General features: G+C 34.5%; 5 protein-coding genes, 1 non-coding gene and 1 pseudogene across 8 annotated transcripts in view; 5 read left to right on the top strand and 2 right to left on the bottom strand.

The window, feature by feature from the left end:
* Window positions 1-565: 565 nt before the first annotated feature.
* LOC105958907 (WD repeat-containing protein PCN) lies at window positions 566-6,458 on the top strand. The gene is made up of 11 exons (XM_088813253.1): window positions 566-838; window positions 981-1,127; window positions 1,601-1,916; window positions 2,010-2,073; window positions 2,240-2,353; window positions 2,507-2,669; window positions 3,153-3,324; window positions 3,472-4,070; window positions 4,480-4,661; window positions 5,143-5,403; window positions 5,909-6,458. The coding sequence occupies exons 1-11, from the start codon at window positions 677-679 to the stop codon at window positions 6,207-6,209; spliced, it is 2,481 nt and encodes an 826-aa protein (XP_088669379.1). The 5' UTR covers window positions 566-676; the 3' UTR covers window positions 6,210-6,458.
* A 2,116-nt stretch (window positions 6,459-8,574) lies between these two features.
* Window positions 8,575-9,793, bottom strand: LOC148765482 (protein SOB FIVE-LIKE 5-like). Its single transcript, XM_088814286.1, has 4 exons — window positions 9,299-9,793; window positions 9,140-9,190; window positions 8,958-9,021; window positions 8,575-8,882 (listed from the first exon to the last, which is right to left on the bottom strand). Exons 1-4 carry the CDS (start codon window positions 9,668-9,670, stop codon window positions 8,851-8,853), a joined length of 519 nt encoding a protein of 172 aa, XP_088670412.1. The 5' UTR covers window positions 9,671-9,793; the 3' UTR covers window positions 8,575-8,850.
* Window positions 9,794-13,263: 3,470 nt separating this feature from the next.
* LOC105958759 (putative nucleobase-ascorbate transporter 10) lies at window positions 13,264-16,664 on the bottom strand. Its single transcript, XM_088814556.1, has 14 exons — window positions 16,415-16,664; window positions 16,197-16,294; window positions 15,907-16,083; window positions 15,696-15,796; window positions 15,518-15,593; window positions 15,362-15,421; window positions 15,093-15,268; window positions 14,905-15,001; window positions 14,735-14,821; window positions 14,566-14,624; window positions 14,388-14,479; window positions 14,204-14,281; window positions 13,955-14,121; window positions 13,264-13,853 (listed from the first exon to the last, which is right to left on the bottom strand). Exons 1-14 carry the CDS (start codon window positions 16,548-16,550, stop codon window positions 13,632-13,634), a joined length of 1,626 nt encoding a protein of 541 aa, XP_088670682.1. The 5' UTR covers window positions 16,551-16,664; the 3' UTR covers window positions 13,264-13,631.
* TRNAT-AGU (transfer RNA threonine (anticodon AGU)) lies at window positions 13,341-13,414 on the top strand. Its single transcript has one exon. It is a non-coding gene; the product is annotated as a tRNA-Thr (tRNA).
* Window positions 16,665-17,314: 650 nt separating the features above from the next.
* Window positions 17,315-18,836, top strand: LOC105959275 (uncharacterized; annotated as a pseudogene). Of its 2 annotated transcripts, none has more exons than XR_016029825.1 (2): window positions 17,315-17,455; window positions 18,407-18,836. The product of XR_016029825.1 is annotated as an uncharacterized LOC105959275, transcript variant X1 (transcript). The 2 variants fall into 2 exon arrangements; XR_016029826.1 differs by lacking the exon at window positions 17,315-17,455 and adding an exon at window positions 18,180-18,200.
* A 1,071-nt stretch (window positions 18,837-19,907) lies between these two features.
* LOC105958758 (uncharacterized) lies at window positions 19,908-21,332 on the top strand. The gene has a single exon (XM_012982763.2). It carries the CDS (start codon window positions 20,065-20,067, stop codon window positions 21,130-21,132), a length of 1,068 nt encoding a protein of 355 aa, XP_012838217.2. The 5' UTR covers window positions 19,908-20,064; the 3' UTR covers window positions 21,133-21,332.
* Window positions 21,333-22,263: 931 nt separating this feature from the next.
* The window catches only part of LOC105959276 (exocyst complex component EXO70I), a 3,068-nt gene continuing 2,324 nt past the window's right edge, over window positions 22,264-23,007 (top strand). Inside the window, exon 1 of the mRNA XM_012983338.2 lies at window positions 22,264-23,007. This exon is cut by the window's right edge and continues 201 nt beyond it. Within this exon, the coding sequence (XP_012838792.2) occupies window positions 22,399-23,007 (609 nt within the window). The 5' untranslated portion in view covers window positions 22,264-22,398.

Genomic DNA, 23,007 nt, shown 5'->3' with positions numbered 1-23,007 from the left:
AAAAGAGCTTAAACAACAAAAATGTGTTATGAGTATTAGGGGGTTTTATAGTTGGATTAATAAAACCCTCCTATAAAATAATAATTATGTGTTGGATTAAAAATCTTAACGAGCTTGTAGTAGGTAAAGTAACGGGCTTCAACCATAAGTTTGATTATTTAAATTGTAGATAAATCGTATGGGCTTATTGGATGATACAAACGTAAATAATTAATGAGCCTATTGGATCAGCCTAAATAAGTATGTCGAAATATCCAACATAAAATTGAAATATAAAATACATAAAATAATTTCATGTTGTAATAAGATTGTTGTACAAGAAAACGAGCATAAATATGAAATTGAGTAATAGACCAATAGCTAATAATCAATTGTGAATAAGTCTTGTTGTATTTTTCAAATAAAAGCATAAGTATTGTCACACAAGGATCCGACCCGACCAAGAATTGAACCGGCAACAAAACCCAAATTAAAAATCGAATAAAACCGAACCGGAACAAATGGCACGATCCAATTAAACCGGGTCAAACCCGTGCGCTCTTAAACCCTCAAAAACCTACCTTATTGCCTCCTTTACGCCCGCCCCCCTTTCTCTGTTATGCTCTCCCTCCGCCTTCACACATCGGCCTATCAAAATCCCTAGAGATTTTGAGAAAATTCAGTTCAGTAAGCAAAAATGCTCAAGGTTCATAGAATCAACCCAGTTGAGTGGAAACCATCGGCTGTTGTAGCCCTAGCAACAAGCGCCGACGGCTCACAGGTCGCCGCCGCCCGCGCCGACAACTCTCTCGAGATTTGGCTCGTTTCTCCCGGCACCGCAGGCTGGCACTGCCAGCTAGTACGCCACACCACCCCTCTCTCTCTCTATATACATATATATATACTTCGCACTGATTTTATATTGAAAAGACCTTTCGTTTTTTCTATGTAAAACAATTAGCGAATTTGATTTTTTTTTTGTTTGGGGTTTTCATCTGTAGAGAATACATGGGGACCCTAATTTGTCCACAGTGAGTTCGCTGGTGTGGTGTCGGTCGGGGCCGAGAGGTGGAGCGTTGGGCCGATTGTTGTCTTCCAGCATTGATGGTTCGATCTCAGAGTGGGATTTGTTTGATTTGAGACAAAAGGTGAACATCTGCAGTGGAAAATGCTAATTGGACTTTGTTTTTTCCATCCTATTTGCCATAGACAATATTACATGCTATTATCTTGCTGTTGTAACTAGGGACTTACTAGTTTTATTTAAAGCTGGTCTGATTTGATGGGAGTGTAGAGTTTTGGCAGTGGGATAACATCTATTGATTTTGTTGCACTAATTACTAATTAATGATGGCCAAAGACCATGTTCACGGTAGCATAAGCGCAGGCATCATGAACCCAATAAAAGCAGAAAATATGCCTGGGAGCTGCAGCCTTATCCAGTTTACTTTGATTCGATAAGATTTTGTTCTGGACTATTACTAGATTTGTTACGTGGTAGCTGACAAAAGTTTATGTTGTTGTTATATATATTTCAAGAGAAATTTTATGAGAACTGTTTTTATTTTGCTTTGTTATTGAATTGATGTGTTTTTTCATTTGTTTCCTTCTTTTGCTGCAGGTGGTTCTGAGCTCTATTGGCATCACAATTTGGCAGATTGCTGCAGAACCATGTAATGGTTTGCAGGTCAATGACAAGCAAGAAATAAAATCTTATGAGAATGGACATGCTAATACTTCGATTATTAATGGTGTTGATGAAGAGGAAAGTAGTGAAAGTGACATTGAAGATGATATAGCTGCTGTTGAGACTTACGAACAAAATGATGCAAAGAGTACTCGTCTAGCACTTGCTTGTAATGATGGTTGTGTGCGGATATACAGTGTGTCTGATGCTGAAAAACTTACTTACAGAAGAACATTGCCGAGGGTCAGTGGTGAGAAATCTGACCTATACAGTTGACAAAACTTATTTTGACCTACTTGGTTTACCTGTATATAATTGCCAAACTCATTTTTGTTGTTTGCAGGACGTACGCTAAGTGTAACCTGGAGTTCAGATGCAAATAGGATTTTTTCAGGAAGTAGTGATGGGTATGCTAGTGTTCTTTATATTGGATGATGTTCATAACGAGCTGACTACACTTGACAGCTTGATTCTGATAATGATAACATATATCATTAACATTAGCTTCTAGATAGAAGTCCATGACTGACATTTATTAATTTTGAAGTTCTTGAAACCTTTTTCTTTTATTAGGTTCATAAGGTGTTGGGATGTAAAGATGGCTCAGGAGATCTACCGGATAACTGTTGGGCTTGGAGGGCTGGGGAGTGGAAAAGATCTTTGCATATTGTCATTACTTGCATTGAGGTATGAGTTTTCAAGTTTAAATAGCTCAATTTGTGAATTTGCTTATGGATCTTGTACCATCTGCATATTGTAATTAGGCAGTTTACTTTTAGAACTTTTTGCTTCTTAATTTCTTATTCTAATTCTTATTCTTATTGCATTTGTTTGTTTCAGATGTGGGACCATTGTCAGCGGGGATAGTTCCGGTAATGTGCAGTTCTGGAACGGTCAGTTTGGAACTCTTCTACAGGCACATTCTTCTCATAAAGGTGATGTAAATGCCTTGGCGGCAGCTCCTAGCCATAACAGAGTGTTTTCTGCTGGTTCTGATGGTCAGGTACATTACTGTTACTTTTCATGTGGTTTCAATGTGTACGAATAATTGGTTGGCTTTCAATAATCCTCTTGTCTATCATAGTCAAAAACTTCACCCACAAGTTTGTTTTTATTATTTATTTAAAAAAAGAAACTTTAGCACAAGGTTATGGTTTCCTTCATAAGATAACTACATGAGTTCTCTATTGATAATATACCGCGTTTATGAATCAACGTAATTTACCTCCGGTTTTTTTGCTCTGGTTCTTCGTATGATTTCAGAGTCTAGCTGATCTTATTTCCCCTTTTGGCCACTGTTGGTTAAGATTTATTAAGAACCTTTGGCTCATCAACCTATTATACTAAAAATTGACAGTTAAGGTTATATTCTGATGATTCTTGTGTAAAAAATAATTCAGGTTATACTCAAAATAATGTAGTCGAATATCGCTTTTCATTCTGTGATTATGTTGAAACATGTTTTGGTTATTGCTATTTTTCGTAGGTCATACTTTATAAACTCTCTAGTGATGCAATTGGCTCCAGTAACGCAATTGTATCTAATGATGGGAAGTTTGTCCCTGAAGCTGTTAAGAAATGGATATATGTTGGCTATGTAAGAGCTCACACACATGATGTGAAGGCATTGACTGTAGCCATACCTATCAGTCATGAAGGTAGGTTTGTGCTTTGGGGTTTCTAATATTTATGATATTGCTAGAGTTTTGATTGAAATGTGTTTTTTCCTTTCCATTTCATCATTTTCTCTGTTTTTGGTTTGCGATGAGGAATCCAATGTAACTGCTATCTTTTACCATCAGCAGATTTGCCACCTGATGAAAAAGTGAAGAGGTCACGTGGCAGGGAGAAGCCCCTCGATTTTAGTTATCATAAGTGGGCGCATCTGAGTGTGCCCATGCTGATCTCGGCTGGTGACGACACAAAATTATTTGCATATTCTGTCAAGGAGTTCACTAAGTTTTCTCCGCATGATATATGCCCTGCACCGCAGAGAATGCCCATTCAGCTTGTGCAGAAACCAGTTATCAATCAGACTCCATTGCTTTTGATCCAGTCTGCGCACTGGTTAGAAATACTTTCTGTGCGTTTGAAAAAGGGTATTGTGTCTGATATCAGTCCTGGCCCATCTAGTGGGGTTGCAAGCACTGAGTTAGTTGTACGACTTCAATGTAAGCCTTTTCGGAAGATCATATGCAGTACAATTGCTTCGTCGGGCACATCATTTGCATACTCTGACCATGTGACACCCAATTTGTTTGAATTGGAGAGAACTAAATCATGCAAGGATCCGTGGGCTGTACATAAGAGGCCGCTCCCTAAGGAATTACCATTTGCTCATGACATGGTTTTCAGTTCCGATTCTTCAAGATTGCTATTGGCAGGGCATGACAGAAGGATATATGTATGTAATATCTTCCTTATTCTTGTTTCCCACCACTTATATGATTGATTGCGTGATTCCAATGTTTGACTTGATATGTTGTCGGTCGACAATTCTCTGTTTTGAGGGGGATGACTTCCAGCCAGTTGATTTAGAAATAGGAAAAAAATATCATTGTGTCATTTTATTTAGTCAGTTACAGTTTGAACTACATAATGATAGAATTATGGCAAAATGGAGATTTGAGTCTGGCTGTTCTGGGAGCATGTGTCATTATATTTATTCTTGAAGTAATTGCCAAATGTGATCTCGTATATAATTCCTTTTTATGTATGCCTGCCCCTGGATCAATTGCTCTCCCTATGTTTTGGTAGCTCAAGTATTTTGCAAGTATTATTGTTAAAAGTTCAAATTTGTAATTATGTTGCAGGTTGTGGATGTTGGAAGTGCAGAGATAGTTCATGCTTTCAGTCCGTGTCGCAAAGATGACTGTGAGAGTCTGCCACCTAGTGAACCTCCCATAACAAAAATGTTCACAAGTGCTGACGGCCAGTGGTTGGCTGCCATCAACTGTTTCGGAGATGTGTATATTTTCAATCTTGAGACACTAAGGTATGATAATGCCATTTTTCTTCTGTGGTCAGTTGGTTGATAGTAAATAAGCTTTGTTTAAATCCCGATTGTATCTGTTTCTGTTTTCAAATCAAATATCAGCTACTGATGGAATAGATACAAATGTACCATTCCGATTTCATGTTTTGTGTCTCAACCATTCAGGTTAATTTAATACAACAATGGGATAAGTAGTCATTTCTTGAAAATAATTTATGTAAAGTTCATTCTATTTGTTATTATTGTTTTTATGGCAATGCATGCTTGGCCTGAGGACTGAAACGTTTGAACGTGTTAAGTTACTAAATTGCTATCATTTTATTTAGTTATTATAATGCATGCATAAGGAATACAATGCTATAATTGTGCATGCCGATTTCAAGAAAGTATGAAGTATTTTGATATAAAATTAGAAACAAATACTGTTGATTTTGTTGGTTAACACAATCCCTTCATGTAATATAATTGTTTTTAATCACAGGCAACATTGGTTCATATCAAGATTGGATGGAGCCTCTGTTACTGCTGCTGGTTTTAGTCCTCGAAATAGCAATGTTCTCATCATCTCAACCTCATCAAATCAGGTGTACGCATTAGATGTGGAGGCCAAACAGTTGGGTGAGTGGTCCATGCGTCATACATTTTCTCTGCCCAAAAGATATCAAGAATTTCCCGGAGAAGTTATTGGTCTTTCTTTCCAGCCATCATCTACTTCATCTTCTGTTATTATCTACAGCCCCAGGTAAATTGTTATTCCATGAAAAATTAAACTGTCGTTTTTTATATAGACTTTTATTTTCTCTTTTTTTTGTTGGGTAATTAATCTGCTGCCTGCATGCTCCTTGGGAAAGAGTTATCACCAGGTTCCTTTCTCACTATTTCTGCAAGGTTTTTTGTCCCCATTAACTACTTGGAAGTACTAAAATACATGATAACCTTACCGAGAACCAGAAAAAAATTACACAACCGATCCATTCTGCAGGAAATTCTCATGTTTTAGTTTTTTAAAAAATTATAGGTGCATTGATGATTAAGGGAACTCATCTATAGGTTTTATCATTATGATTAACCTCAATCTGTTACAGAATAGCTCACATTGTTGATGTGATAAATTTCCTTCAAACAAATTATGTGAAAATGCTGGATTTCAGTCACTGTAAAAGATTCAAGTATCACTGAAAAGCCACCATTTGTGTTTTATGATATATTTTCTTGGATATTTACGTAGTTGCATTCTCTATTTTCAGGGCAATGTGCTTGATTGATTTTGGGAAGCCTGTTGATAGAGGCGAGGAACCGGACTTGGCAAATGGCCAAGGACTAGCGAAAAAGTTACACAACAATGGAGCACTAAAACGTAAATTGCATGCATTAGAAAGTAAACACGGCGGTGGTAAAAGGAACTTTGAATTTTGTGCATTCAGAGATCCCGTTTTATTTGTCGAACATCTGTCGAAAAATTCTCTTTTGGTCATAGACAAACCGTGGAGAGAAGTAGTTGACACTTTTGTGACCAAGCCTGTTGACAAAAAGGTTTTCGGGACATAATTACTCTCCTTTTTACCAGGTGTGCTTCTTACAGCCTAGTACTGGGCGAGGAAGGTTACAATATGTCACCTTCGATCATTTTGCTCTTGCTTCTCTTTGTTCTCTCTTTGGATGGGGTAGGTGGTGGTGGTGGGGGGGGGGGGGGGTGGTGATAGACTTTCTTCACCATGTTGTGCCATGTAACTTTTGATAGGTTTATTAACAAGTGATAGTAACTTATTTTTAATACAATTTTCTAAATTTTCTTCATTTTTTAACTGCGTTGATTGAATTATGATATTATTTTCATTTATCTGTTGGCTTCTCAAGTGATATGTTTTGCACATTTCTCTGCCCTTCATTTTCTTTCTTGTTCACTACTAGGTGTAGGTTCGAATATCGTTGCCTTTGGTTTTTTTTCTTCTGAGGTGACGATTACTGATGCAGATTTATGATCGTTTTCGACCTTTCATCAAGTTCAAACTGAACTGTCGTCTGCAGTTGGGCTAAGTTTTACTTTTTAAACAGCTGTTTTGCGTACAATCTTAACCGCGCGGTACAGAATTTGATACAGGTCATTTCTCTTTTTTTCTAAATTCAGTAGCAAATACAGAAAATAGACAAAAAGAATGTGCAGTTAGTATAGGAGAAATGTTGTGTTTCGCTCGAAAAGAGGAGAAGGCCATATATATTTGTTCCCACGTGGAACGTGAAATTTGTGTTTCGTGAAATTGAGAGTTTTGACAAATATACAGAATTATCGTAGTATAAAGATAAGATGGTGTCACATAGGTGTTTTAAATAAACATTAAAATTACGTGATAATTGAATATTTTTATTTCAACACGTGTAGCATCTACAAGAACAGACGGACTACGATGCTGTTGCATGATAATTCAGAGGGTGGTATTAGGTTTTGTTTGGGAGTGCACAACTCTAATCTAATCTACTTTATCCAACTTCCCAACACTTCAACTTGGCTTTCTTCTTGTTTCTACATTACTCGTAAAAATTCCAATAAGTTCTTGTACTATTTATTATGATTATTCTTTTTTTTTTTTGGTTTAATTCACATAATCGAGTTTAGTTCGAACACACAATGACGACTTGATCTCTATCATTGAACTTATCCATCAAAATCGAGCTAGACGTGTTATTTAAATATGTTGAAAACCTTTCGATTGTGTAACGGATGCATATACGTCGATGTTTATCCTTTGGGAATTAATTAAATTGCATCCCGCACGTGCGCGCGTTCGCGAATTCGTTTCAAATAATTGATGAATAATAAAGTAGAATAAAAAAATAATAATTGGGTTTTTTTAACATAATGTGGACAAAAACTTCAATTAACATGGGACAAACGTTTGACTAGATAGAAAAGAGACCAATAAAAAAATAAACCACAGCACTAATGCACCACGCAAAAGCATGCTAAATCTAGTTGAATACAGTATAGACTAATAAAACATCAATTACGCCCAAACATCTATGCACATGCCACACAATATTTAATTAATAAATAAATAGAATCAATATTAAAATTAATTAATTAATTACTAATAATTATAAAATATAATTATTGTCAATTATTAGTAGAGAGTTAGCATGAAATGTGGGAGATATTGTCACAGCTGGGTGACCTTGTCATTTTCCTAAAATCTATGTCATTCCCAAAGATATGGGCTTCAATTCAATTTATTGATGATGTATCGCAAAACCCTTTTGTAAGAATTAATTCAGTCTGAACAAAATTCAATAATTGCACGAATTTTTTAATTATGGGAAAAATCAGTGAAAATTTTATGTAGCTGTCATATGTGGTGGGATATGACGTCCTTTTTGGATTTTTTTGGTGTCAAATTAATTAATTAATTAAATAAACAAATACTACGTGGAACCACGCTTTTCACTTTTTTTTTTTTTAAATTATATCATTTGCCTTATTTATGCTTTTACAGTTTTACCCCCTCTCATATTGTTGATTCTAGGGCAAATTACGATAACCTCCGTAAGATAAGGTTAAATTACGTATTTTTTCTTCATTTTTTGGTAATTACAACGATACCCTCAACTATGTCATGAGATGTTGCTAAAATAGTGCTTAAATTTTTAGAACAATGTAACGTATTTTAATACGCGTCTCGAAATCGAGTGAAAGACAATTAATTTTTATGTCCATTGTTTTATGAAGATTTTTGGTTAAAAATCGAGTGTGTACTTTTCTCCGATTTCACCAATCTCTCGATTCCTTCTTTTCCAATTTGTAACGTAGTTTGAATTAGGTACTTCTTTCGTTTCAAATTAACTTTTTTTTTTAATACGCGTCTCGAAATCTTAAAAGAAAATTAATTTGAAACGAACGGAGTAAAATGGTGGAACCAAATTAAAGTTAAAAAAAAAAAGAAAAGACTTTTGAAATTTTTGTAGGCATTCACATTTTTACATTTATGATATCAGGTTTGTTCCCCACAGCATAGACAGGAACAAATAAACATGAAGAAAGATTAAATAAATAGATTAAACCAGATACAAACAAACTTCTTTTTAACAATTTTCCCTTTTTTTTTTTAAACTTGAGGAAATTAATCCAATTTCTTTAGAGCAAATTTGCAGCAGATAAATTATGTAACAAAAGAACTCCTTTTAGTTTCCCAATTCCTCACTGCTTCTTCTTTCTTCCCAGCAAACTTCCTGATAATTGCAGAATGACCCTTAAAAATCAGACCTTTATTAAAAAACCAAAAAAAAAAAGTGTAAAAAAGTCACCTGTTGATTTCCCTTTTGTTGAAGACTTGAAGAAAGATATATTCTTGTTTGTCATGGATTCACCCTAACCATTAATTAACAGAAAAAATCAGACAACTAATATACTAATTAATTAATTAAGGATATCTTTTAATTGTTAGAGAAGATAAAGTAAAAAGAATTTTAGTATATATATACAATACCTCAAAATGTTCAGCAGCAGAAAAGACATTCTCAGGAGGAGGTACATTGTCCTGAAATTCAATAATAAACACATTATTCATTACATAATCCAAAAGGGTATTTTTTAATAATTAATTTACATAAATATATATAAAAAAAATTAAATCTTGGAAACTTACCTGTGAGAAATGAAAGAAAGAAGAGCTAGCAGTATCATCAAGGCACAAACTTTGCTCCCAGCTTTTAACCCTAATATTATTCTTCTTCATTTTTTTGGTATTATCTTCAGAAATTATATTTTCATATTTATCATGAAAATATGGAGGCCCAGAGGAAGCATCAGACACCATTGACAGATCTTCATCTTCTTCATTATTGGTGACACGTGTCCCCTTCTCTTCCAAAAATCTGCTTCTGCTGCTGCTGCTATTATTATTTTTATTATTATTATTATTATAAAATGGATCATTAATATTTGAGAGCTGATTATCCAAATAAGTTGTCCAACCCGATTCGCATCCACTGCTACATTCTGAACCTGATATATTCATCTTTTTTTTTTATATATATATATTATATATATATCAAGATTATTATTTCTTATGAACTCTGAATATATATGACTTGTGTGTGTGTGTGTGTGTGTGTGTGTGTGTATTATACATATATATATAGTGAGAAGTCTGAAGAAGTGTATATGAATGAAACCAAATAAATCACACTCAAATCCTAGACTATATTTTTGTCCTTCCCTCTCTATCTTCTTTACCTCAATATTATATTATTATTATTATTATTTTATTTCTGTTTCCAGAAGAATCAGCTTTTGCCAGTTGTCTTGGTCAATTTCCTTTTTTTTTTTTTTGTGGTGGTCAGTGACAATTGATAGTAGTAAGTAAATATGTGTTCTTTTAACCGTTGTAATAATCTATGATTAATATTAAACTTTTCAAAATTATAAACATAATTAATTAAAAGCTTGATTATATTCTGGTCAGTTTCACACATAGCAGCAGCTTAACATAAACCGCTGAGGTTGTCTACAAAACTTTTACAGCAGCTGAGATTAATTAATTTGGCCAATAAAAAACCAATCTTTTTTGACTTTAAATTATTAAAAAGAAAAAAGGTGGGGGCAAAGGGTAGCTAGGTTTTCATTAAGCACGTAAGAAATTAAGAATTTGTCTTATTTTCTTGATTAGAATATAATTTATAGGCAATAGGGCATACCTAAAAATTAGTATTATTTTACTAAGAACAACCAATATTTATGTAACAATTTAATTAATTTTATTTATTTATTTAGGTGTATATATATAGATGGTATTTAAAAAAATGAATTAATTGCAAGATAGGCCCATTGTGAACATAAGAATGGCAAAAATGTGCAGAAGACAGCTGATAATAGCCCCATCATGTGCTTCTTCTAACATTCACAGGTAATTTATGATGTGTACACTAGTACTTTTATTTCACTATATATATATATATATATATATATATATATATATATATATATATATATATATATATATATATATATATATATATATATATATATATATATAATTCAATTACCACAACCACATTTATAGTGGTTAAATTTTCCCACTAGAGAAAAAAAAAAGTGTATTTACATCTAAATTTAGGCTTTTTAGCTCGAAAAAATATTCCCTTTTTAGCCTTTATATAATTTACATCTATAAATATATATAAATATATCTTATGTGTCAATTAATTAATTGACATCACAATGACTAATTTCATCACTTCAAATAAATTTCAATACAGTGAAAATGTTGGTTTTCTTGATTTAGCATGAGTTATTATTATTATATTTTTTTTCTTTTTAAGAAAATTGGTAAATTAATATATATATAGATAATAGAGTTGACATTGGCTTCTTAATAAATAAAGTTGAAGATGTAGTAATGCAGTATGTGCTTTAACAGAAAGCTAATTTAGCCTTTTTGCAATATGGTCCTCCCTCTGCAGATTAAATTACAAGGTCAAAAAATTTAAATAAAAATGAAAAATAATAATTATGCATGTAAGTAAGTCTACATCAATGGAGTCAAGAAATCCCTATCTCTCATACTATTCATCAAAGTGTTATCATCTCTTTGTTTTCATGGATAAAATCAACTGGTCTTTAGTGAAAATGATCTCTAATCAAAATCCAACCCTTCAAATTTAATTTTTATTTTTCAGTTTTGATCCATAAAATTTGAAAATGTTCTAATTAATATAAAATTTGGAGTCCTTTCAATTGTGTCTAATCAAAGTATGCAAAAAAGATCATGAATTATTATGCATAAATGTCTGAAACAAAGAGTCCAAATCTCAAAACAGTGTAGCAAATCAAATCAACATAATATAACCAAATGGCTAGAAAATGAAATTTAATTAATTGGGCTACGGAATAATAATAATAATTAATAATAATATTTGGAAGATGAAATTTCAAATCAAAGGTATGTATGTATATATGTATATGAAAATTAAAAAGAGAGTAATTTTGAGTTTTGAGAGTTTAACTGGTCAATAATGCAAAGGCATCTGAAACAATAAATGTATGAGTGGACCTAACACAAACACACCACACATACTAAAAGATACTTTCATTTTCTCGGACTTGACAGCCAATTTGCATCCATTCACATACACACACATGAATACGAGAGAGAGAGAGAGAGAGAGAGAGAGAGAGAGAGAGAGAGAGAGATTCTTTGTTGTGTGTGTGTTTTGAACCAAGACCATGTCAACTTGAAACGGGGAGATGGATGCTACACTTGAGGTGATTGTTAATCGTAAATGAGGTTAAAAATCTCTAACTAGGTACATATACATATATGTGTATTTGATTTTATGCAGATTTATAGTTAACAATTACCGTACTTCTTGACGTGGTACGATTCTACGTCACGTTTTGCAATTCTTCCCTCACACTTCTTGATTTTCGTGTGGATACCATTTAGCATATAAAAAAAAGTCGTTAGGGTGCCGGCATTGGTTCCGTCGAAAATACTCCGACGCTCAAGTCAACTTTATATGATAGAAGAATTCAGAGACTGCTCGGGGGTTATGTATTGCGTACATTTAATGTCAGGTTTCTAGGTATTTATCTGGCGATATATATTCTCATGGGCCTAACTGTTTACATCATGTCAGTTTGGGTCTTAATTAATCAACTTAGGCTTATATTATTATCTTTAGTCAATTTGAACTTGATTTGTGTATCTCATAAGCTTAACGAATATGCCTTTGGGTGTGGGCCCATTACAGAGTAAGATAAATTTTGAGTTTTTCAATTGAAATGGAGGCTATTTATTATGAACTCTGAAAATTACATATGTGCAAAATTAATTCCAATTCGATTATTTTTTATTGTTTTAATTATTGTTATTATCATTGTGTTTGTGTTATATTATTATTAATAATTGTCTTTTAGGATTTGAAATGCCAAATCGTTTGTAGGAGGGTGAGTGACCACCACTTTCTGTCTTTATCAATAATAATAAGAATATATATATAAGTGGTTAAACTTTATTTATTTATTCTTGTAATTATTGGAAAATCATTTGAGTCAGTTTTGGAAATACCGATTAAAAAATAGGAAATGTCAAAAACTCAGGTGGACCAGCATTAGGCCTTTTGAGAATAGGTTTAGTCAAGCGCCACACGTGTGCTGTTCCATACCATGTGCTTCAGATTTTTGTCTCCTTCTTTCATCAATCAATTATTTATTTATTTATTATTATTATTATTATTATTATTATTATTATTATTATTATTATTATTATTATTATTATTATTATTATTATTATTATTATTATTATTATTATTATTATTATTATTATTATTATTTATTGTTGTTGTTGTTGTTAGTAATATATAGATAATTCGAATTAAGAATTATATTAAAATTTGTATATATATAAAATAATCGGTGGAAAGCCTAGATAAATTCAATGGAAGAGTTAAAATGTTCCCAAACATAAAAAAAAACACATTTAAATAAATAAATAAAATACCTTGCTAAAAGAAATGCCTATAATAAAATGCACGATTCGTTGTCGTTTTATGCATCAGAAAAAAAAACCCAGTTCAGCTGGGCCTTGCCCTTAGATACATAGAAAAGCATTTATCACTATATTCCATTTCTTTCATTTGTTCGACTGGTAGCTTTATATACTATCTAAATATATTTCTACCAAAGTTGCTTTCATAGCTCAGTTGGTTAGAGCACCCGTTTAGTAAGCGGGAGGTCTTGAGTTCAACTCTCAATGAAAGCATAACTTCGTTATCTTTTTATTTTTTTTTATTTTTTTTATTTAATTTTCCACCCTTTTTCTTTTTTAAACACGTTTTTAAGTAACTAACTTCGAACTTGTCCGTAAGAATCTGCAAACGTTTTTTAAATAACAAACAACTGAACTTGAACTTCTCAATATGAATTTGTACACCAAAGCAAAAAAAAACTTCAAACAGAAACATTTATTTATTTTATTTTCAGAAAGGTGGAAAGTATCGATTGAGTTGGCCAGGCAACTTATAGAATTCATCATTCCTAATATCTTTATTATAGTGCATAAATTTATCCCACCAATAAGATCCATTATCTTTACGCTCTTTCTCGTCCGTCCCGTGCGGCAATGTGCAATCCAATACAACCGCAACTACCGCAGCCACAGTCGCGTTCGACGTAAATATAACACACATTATATCATTGAACTGCATGCCCAAAAAAAAAACAACAAACTCTTAGTTTTTAGTGTAAAAAGGTGCAATGTGTGAATATATAATATATATTATATGTGTATATATATATGTACCCATCCTGCATGAATGTTGTGCGTTGGATCATCATTTCTTGAATTCAGATAATGATCTCTAAAATATTGTGGCAGAGAAATTCCAATGAAAAATGATAGCCCTAATAAAAGCTTTGTCCTGAAACTGTTTAAATTGCAGAATTGAAGGTATCCCAATCCTGCAGATGCTGCATCAAGATTGAATTTTTATTGCAAAACATTGGTTAATAATAACATTATTTTCAAGTAAAATGAATAAATAATACTTACAGACATAACCAAAGAACATGCAATAAGAGGCTGCCATTATTGGTGAAGGTATTGAAGCAAAAATTGCTCCAAATTTCCCTGTTTCAAGAATTAGTCAAATCATTCGATTTTAATTTTTTTCTTCGGTTTTTTCCGAAACACAATGCAGAATTAATGCTAGTGTTGGATTTCTATTTGCGTATACCTAAAACGGAGAAGAAAATCATGAACAGTGACGATATTTGAACGACTCTTCTACTTCCTGCTTTTGTCAAGGCTAATAGACCTGCATTTTCTCTATATTATTACAATAAAAAAAACACTTGGTTAGAAAGATGTTTTATAAATATATGTAGATGGATTATTTGAACATTGATTCTTACACTATTGCAGTGGAACCGGTGACACTTCCGAAAAGGGCATTGATCAAAGTTCCGACCCCCTAAATACACAATAAATCGATCATAAAACAAAACGGATTAAATTTTCGATAATTAATTTAGAAGATCAGAAACAATGGTGTATAATATGTTTAATTTGATTATTAATTACCAGCCATCCGATTCCACGGCTAATTACCGAAGGTGGAACCGGTGTTGCACTTCCGTATCTTGCTGCTGCAAGAAACGAACCAGTCGACTGCCAAAAAAAAAAATAAAAAAAAATTAGTATAAAAAAGATGAGATATTCAAAGTTTAGATTTAGAGGATAAAGTGTAAGACCTCGACCGAAGCAACGAAAGAAGCTACAATCGCTGCAAAAATTCCTCCGGCCCCGAAAGAGGGAGGCCCCCATTGAAATGGAAACGGTACGTAGAACCTGAATTCGTATATTACATACACGAAAATGTGACACGTATTTTTTAAATTAAAATGGTAGATAATATATATAGTGGGATAATAATAAGTACCAAGAAGCACCACTAATGAGTCCGGAGCTATCGGTTCGACAACTACTATTTTTCGAGTTCTTATAAGCGCCACTCCAAGTTAAAATCTCCGCGTATAACCACACGATTGCAACGGAGAACAAGAGTGCAAATCTATCACATATGGGCCTTTTCAACTTTATAAATCTTGAAAGATACTGCAAAAAAAAATATAAAAAAATAAAAAATCAATATTTATTGTTTTTCGTAAGCGTAAAAATACGAACTTGCTTGTCAACTCAGTAACTTGCCTGTGAGATGAAAATAATGATAATCAGCTGCGGTAACCCAACTTCAACGCATTTCGCAATCTACATCAATTTTTACAAGATATTTTTTGAGTATGAAGCGAAAATGAAATTTATTCGACTACGAAACGATTTAATTGAGTAAAATGCAATTTTTACCAGTGGAAATCCAAGGTGGTATAGTCCAAGTCCAGTGAAAGTAATCAACGGAACCATCGATAGAGGGCTAAAAAGCCTAAGACAAAAGAATAAATAGTTAGACGCAGAAAAATTGCGTGTAGCTATTTATAATATATAGCAAAAAAAAAAAAATCACTCGTAAATCGTAACTACTGACCTTACTATGTTTCTCCACAAACCAAGAAAACCAACGACCATTTGGAAACACGACGTAAGGATTAAAGCACCTTGTATTTCTCTCATCGTCTCCAAAAACCTCTGCGGTTAAAAAATAAAAATCAAAGTTCTCCGACAAATTAAACTTTTTCTCGAACGAATATAACGAAACAACGAGACGGATGTAATTAATAACAGTTAATTAAATTCACCTGCTCTGGATTTTGTATGAGTGTGTATTTTTTTGAATGAATAATTGAAGTTACGGGAATCAAGAACGCGTAGGACCCTCCTATTACAGACGGCAGCCTTGTTCCGAAAAACGAATGCAGTAACGTATTTAGCCCCGAAACGAATAGTAAGGTTTGTACTACCTTAGCCTTGTCTTTCTGCAATTCAATAAAACAAAGGGTGGTTGAATTATTATGTAACTCAATAATATTATTATTAATATTTATAAATAAATAAAAATAGAGATTAATTAATTATATATCAAGCTTACATCACTGCCTCCCATTTGGTGAACTACCATACTTGGAATTAAGACAATAGAACCAAGTGCCAGAAGATAATGCTGAAACCCCAGAAATACTGTTTCTACTACATCAAGAAAAAACACAAATTTATTTAATAATTGATTAATTAATTAATTAAATAAAATCGAAAACAAAGATAATAATAATTAATTAAAAAAAATCGAATTAGCGAGTGAAAATTTACGCCAAGGTGGCGGGCTGTTGATGCAATATTGAACGCCGGGAAGCTGTTCGAAGACTGGATGCGGCTCGGCCTCCGTCGGCATGTTAGCTTCTCTTCCATTGTTGTTTTGATTACTATGGCCATTGTTACCAGACATTTTTTTATTCTTTTTTTAGAGAAAAATGAATGTACAAAGAGCTAATTAACAAAATATTTCCTTTGATATGTATGTATAGAGTTGTTGGAGCTGGAATTTAATACCTGAAACTGTTAGCCAAAATTATGAATCATATATTCATGCATTTATTGAAATTGATTTGAGGGTTTTTAAAAAAAAAAAATTCCTAAGGAGTAGCTAGAGGGTTTATTTCTTTGAATTTAGTCATAATTGTGATAGATATTGCTGTTTTCTGATTATGATTAATTAATGTGTACAAAGAATTTGGTTTTGATGTTTGTTTGCATGGAATTGTATCTTTTGGGAGTCCTGTAATCAGATTATTTACATTTAATTTGATTTGGTTATATAATTTAATTTAATTTGACAATCGGGCTATGTGAGTCGAGTTTGGGTTGGCTCAATCTCACATACCATCGAGCCTCATCAATATAGGATCAAACTTACATACCATCGGACCTTATTACTACAAGCTTAAGCTCGGCTCATGTATTTATTCGGGCTTCGGGTTTATGTCTGGCTTATATCGAGCAATATATAAATTTATGTTGCAACTTTGCAGCGAACGTGTTTAGAAAAACTCGACTAATAAATGAACCAAGTTTAATTAAATAGCTCAAACTTGGTCTGACTCACTAAAAATAAAGTTCGACTCAAATATAATTGGACCGAGTTATGGAACTTGGGTCAAATATAATTTGTATGAATTTAACAACATATTATAAGGGCCCAAGGCCCAAAAGTGAGAACCAATTCATCATGCAAGGCCCAGTAATATGATCCAGGTCACAACTTTCTCTGTCTTCAACCAGAACCCTTTCTCTCTCTACCCTCGTCTTCACCGGAAACTCTCTTTTTCATCTCGAACATCAATCTAAACAAAGGTAAATCCCTTTTTTTTCTGTAGAATTTTAACTGATTTTAGTCAAAAAATCGTTTCCATGTAGCTCTTGGGTTTCAATTCGAGCCCTAGGGTTTTTTTCTTTTCTTTCTCATTTCAAAATTAGTTCAAGTTATTGCTGATACTGCTTTACATTCTTCATTTGCGTTTTTTTGATCCTATTTTTTCAGTGTGTATGGCTAATTATGCTGCATTTTTTGTTGTGTTATGAATCGATAAGCGGATTCAAAATAAAAAAATAATTAATTTGTATTGAATCATATTTCTCTGTCACTGTATGGCTAAATAGATTAGTGAATTAATACCCTTTCAACAGTTTAATTAACTTGGTTCATCAGTAAAATCCTTAATTCTCACTAATTGATTTGTAGAATATGGTTTGGGATTTTTTTTTTTTTTTTTTTTTGTTGTGTTTCTTTTGATCTCATTTAACTTGTCAATTCTATTAGGTCGAATTATGCAACTTGAATTCAATTACTTACTACCTGGTAAATTCTCGGTTGTGGACTCGATATTTAGGGGGAAAATAGCATTAGTGGATAGTGGTAGACTGGTAGTTTTGTATCTGGATTCACGAACCATTGATCCTGAATTTCATGATCGACGTTTTTTCTTCGCAGATCATTTCCAAGTTTTTACGTGTAAATTATGGTTCTTTGGTTCATATATTCGATATTGTATCTGCCATATAGTAGATACAACTATTGTATCTCTACATTTGCCATACGGTATGTTCAAACTATGTGTGGAGTCGGGCATTAGATCTTGTCTAGAATTTTTTTTTATACAATTACGCCCATGGGATTGTTTCCGAGAGTTTTTTTTCTTATGATACGAACAATGCTTGAGAAGCTTATGGTGTTAGTATCTGTTTTTATGCCCGTGTTTAATTACTAATTCTGGATTTGGAAAAATTGATTGTTTTTGTAATTAGATATATAGGAAAAGATGGGTGACAAGAAGAAGGCCGGTGCAATGTTGGTGAGGCTGGTTTCAGCTGCTGGGACAGGTTTCTTCTATGTGGTGAAGAAGACAAAGAGGCTCCAAAGCAGCAACATTAAACTCGAGTTCCGTAAGTACGACCCTCGTGTGGGCCGCCACGTTTTGTTCACTGAGGCAAAGATGAAATGATTTCATCTTCGCCTTTCATTAATCATTTTTTTTTTCTTTTTTGCGTAAAGAATTGTTCCGATGAAGTCGGCTTACTAGGATTTAAGAGTTTCTTACGTGACAATGGTGTGGCTTGTGCATTGTCAATTTTGGCGATAACTCCGACCCACACCTTGTCTTGCTGTTCATTGAAATGTTAGCTGAATTTCTGGTATTTGATTTACTGAAATACGACGTAGCTCTTTTTCAAGAAAGCTTGTGACAACGATGATGATGTAAGGTTCTGGATGATGACATCACAAACGTCTCGACGTCATTAGAATTTGTTCGTTTATATTTTCCCACTTTCTCAGACTGTTGATTCTAAACTTTTACCAATCAAGACACCAATTTCGGTTAGTAGCCATGGGAAAATTTTGATCGCCATTTCATCGTTTACTACTACATATTCGAATCGTACGTAGGTGCAGGCGATGTTTAGCTATTTCATCAAGCTCGTTTCGTGTTTAGTTACTTATATTTTATTTTTAACAGTATATATATATATATATACATGGACCGTTACTGTATGAAAATAAAATAAAATAAAAAGCCCAAATGTATAATACTTGGGCCGAAATTGATTTCCTTTAATTGGGCTAAAAAATTGAAAACCCTAGTTAGTAAGTAAGTAGTGGTGCACGAACCTAAGACAGAAGAGACAAAAGCACAGTAGTAATCCAAGGAGGGGCAAAACAGTAGAAAAGTGGAAAACTTTATAGATAAATTCCAAAAATAGGCGATGCACATTTAACCACATAAATATTAATTTATAGCCAAACAAATCCCTGATAGGTGTAGCCATGCATGCACCCTTACGCCACACGCGTTACTTTTCTAAAGGTCACCCTTTTCTCTCTGCTGCAAATCAGATTACCCCCACCGCCTGATTGGTAATTCCCCCACCCAATCACCCATACGTTGTATATTTCTATTATTTTATTAAATTAAATCATTTTAATTAGAGATATTTGCAATTTAAGTTCATTATAATATTAGAAAATTGAAAATATCTGGAATTTTTCTGATTTAATGTATATCTGTAAAATTAATAATTATTTTTTGGAAAAGAAAAAAAAAATTGGAAAATGGTGGGAGTGAAAAAACACACACAAATACACACAGAGAGAGTGTGAAGTGTAAGCTTGCATGTGAATATAAAAGCAGGTAGAAATCCCACATGTCCACATCTCTTACTTCCTTAAACACGTACCCACCCTACACTTCCACGTGTCATTTTACATTGTCATATTCTTTCATGTTGCCTTCCTCTGATTGGCTGTTTCCCTTCTTTAAAATTACACCCTTCTCACCACATTTTTCCTCACCTCTTCACACCCAAAATTCTTCACCCCCACCGGAAAAAATTAAAAAAATTGGTGATTTGTCAGAGAAAATAAAATTAGAGAATTTTAATTTTTCTTTTTTTTATTTTTTTCGAAAATGATTCAGACAATCAACCCCTACGCCACGGCGAGAACTGCTGAAATCATGTCCAGGTACCGGCCGATTGCCCCGAAGCCAGAGTCTCCGGCGACAGGCTCCGCGGCGGAGAACGATAGCTCCGCCGTGCCGAGTGGTATACGGAAGTCTCCTTATCTGAGGAACGTGTGGGCCCACCTCCAGGCGCGTCCGACGAGGACGCGGAAGCGCGGCCGGGCGGCTGCTTTCTCGCCGCCGTCTGTCAAGAGAGCGAGGACTTGTCTACAGGGGCTCGCCTCACCCTACCAGGGTGTGATTACCGGTTCTCCGGCGAAAAACCTGGCCATGCATGGGTTCAGTCACGCCGCCGCGGCGGCGGCAAATGGGCAGATGGGTCAGTTCTCTCTTGTTCCGCTCAACTGCGGCCTCGACACCGCCGTCACAACCCTGGCGGAGTCGGTGGCGATGCCGCTCGTATGCCCCGCACGCCGCCCTGGTACTGTTACCAACAAGGGGAAAGAGAAAGAGATAGATTTGAATCAAGGCCCAGAAGAACTGGATTTATTGTCTGAGCCGGTGAAGCCCAACGTCATCATCTCGCCGCGGCCGGTCCGGCCGGTGGGGTCAAGCATAATCGTGAAGAGCATCTCCGGCGGTATCGAAAGTCAAACAACGGTGAAGGGAGCGGAGGAGGTGGAGGAGCTGGCGGAGGCGGAAGCAACCCCGGCCATCGTCTCCGATTCGAAAAACAAGGTGAGGTTAGCCAACTCGGCGTACAGGGAGATGGTGGGGCAGCCGGAATGCGGGTGGCTGGACTGCGCCGCCGGGAATAGTGTCCCCGGCGGCGCGTGGAGGAGAATCGGCGGGGAGGTGTCGCTGCAGTTTGTGGACACGGATCTGCAGCTCTCGGCGCGTGGGTTCACGTGCCGGGTGAAGATAGTGTGGGAGAGTGAAGGGAAGAACAAATGCGTGGAAGCTTCTTGCGTGGGGGTGAGATTAGCGTGTGAGGCTAAGGATTATCAGTTCTTGTGGAGGTTTCACATTGTTGACGATGAATCAATATCGGAATCTGCTAATTCCGACAATTGAAATAATATTTATATACGAACCTGTAAATTATAAAAAAAAATGTACAATCGAATTAACAATTTCTAGGTTAGATCATAGATTTAATTAATTATATTATTAATCAAGTGTTGTGATCATATAAGTATTATAGGTTTGTATATTGTTTTTCTTATATAGATACGCAGGCGTACGGATTATCATCGTCCTCAATTCTGATTGGATAGTGTATTGCCTGCATTATCTGTGCAGCTTTTTTTTTTTTTTTTTTTCTGTGTGTAAGAATTTGCAATTATAGATATTATTGAAATTTTATATTTTATTTTACGAAATTGTTTTATGGATTATGAGTTTTTAATTATAATTATTTTTAAATAATGTGTAGTATTGAAAATGTGAGTTGTAACTGAATGCTGGAAAGGCATTCGGAAACTGTGGACAGGAAATAAATCAAATTACAGTAATTTAGTAATTTAATATACAGTTGAATATTGATAAATTAATAATTTTGTTTAAATAAAGTTTTACTAGCTCTAATTAATTCATAGAGATTTAAATTTATAGAGTTTACAGTGAATTTCGTTAATCTGCTTGGGTCAAAATAATAATGTTGACTAGCATGTGTATAGTCAATCTCCACTTTAAAAGAAAAATCTACCTTTTAAAGAATCTATTTTCATAGTTTTAATTGCATAGATAGTCCTTAGTTGACTTGAGATGTTGGTAAATTCATCAAATCCACCAACTAACGATACCGGCTGGAGTCTGGACCGAAAGGGACGAAAACCAAATGCCTAGACGAGTAAAAAAAGAATAAAAAATAAATAAATAAAGATTGTAGACGAGTGTCTCTCTCCCTTTGGTACCTCTATTTGTATATCCATTTACGAGGTTAATAATTTTGTAAAAAATGGCAAATATATCGAAAGATATATAAAAGCGTACTAAAATAATAAGTGATACGCGGGATCACTCGAGTTGGGTAGCTTATGAATCAAGCTAGAAAATTGACGTTGACTACGAAAATACACATATATAGTTATATATATTAAATGGCCAAACTGTCCTTGAATCAGTTCATTAGGGGTAGGGGTAAAATCGTCCAGGTTTAAATAACACTATTTGGCCGATCAATTTAATTATTTAATCACTAGACTTGGGATTCTCCGTATACAAAATTTGTCCTTTCCAATTCCTCAATGCCATTTGTTCTTCAGCCAACTTCTTCCACAACACACAAATACACACACTACCACACCTCCAAGAAACACACACAAAACAATTCAATCAATGGACCTCAAAATCGATCAAAACGACGTCGCAACTCTCATCAACCTACAAACATCATACTCCAATCTCAAAACCCTCATGAAAACCTCCCTCAAAATCGACGCGCAATACGAAAAGATGGACGAAAAGTTCGACGCCATCGAAGAGAGCTTAAACGCATCCTCGAAAAGAATAGCGCCACTACAATCTCTGTCGATAGCAACAAAAGCTCTGGACACAAGAATAAACCGCGCAATATCCCCGGCCCTATCCCTTCTAGAAGGTTTCGAACTCGCCGAAACCCTCCAATGGAAGCTTCTCAAAATAGCCTCGAAACTTCTTTCGGAGAAGAAAAACCCTAATAAAAGGCTGAAGAAGCTCATCGAGTACGTGGACTGCATGAACGAGTTGAACGAGTCGATCAACCGGATCGGCGACGAGACCGGGCCGGCGATCCAGAAGCTTCTAGAAGTTGTCGAGTTCTTGAGCAGGACTAAAGCGACCGATTATTACAGGATGGAGCGTCTTAGGGAGACGCTAATCACGCTTAAGGCTGTTTCGGAGGCTGAGGTGGATTCGATGAGATTCGATGGGGTTTTGGATGAAGCTTTGTTGAATTTGCAGGATGAG

This window comes from Erythranthe guttata, chromosome 14 (assembly GCF_056151865.1).
Source record: "Erythranthe guttata isolate IM_541 chromosome 14, IM_541, whole genome shotgun sequence".
In the NCBI taxonomy this organism is placed as follows: domain Eukaryota; kingdom Viridiplantae; phylum Streptophyta; class Magnoliopsida; order Lamiales; family Phrymaceae; genus Erythranthe; species Erythranthe guttata.
The sequence above is the reverse complement of the archived record's forward strand: the minus strand, read 5'-3'. Positions and strand labels throughout refer to the sequence as shown.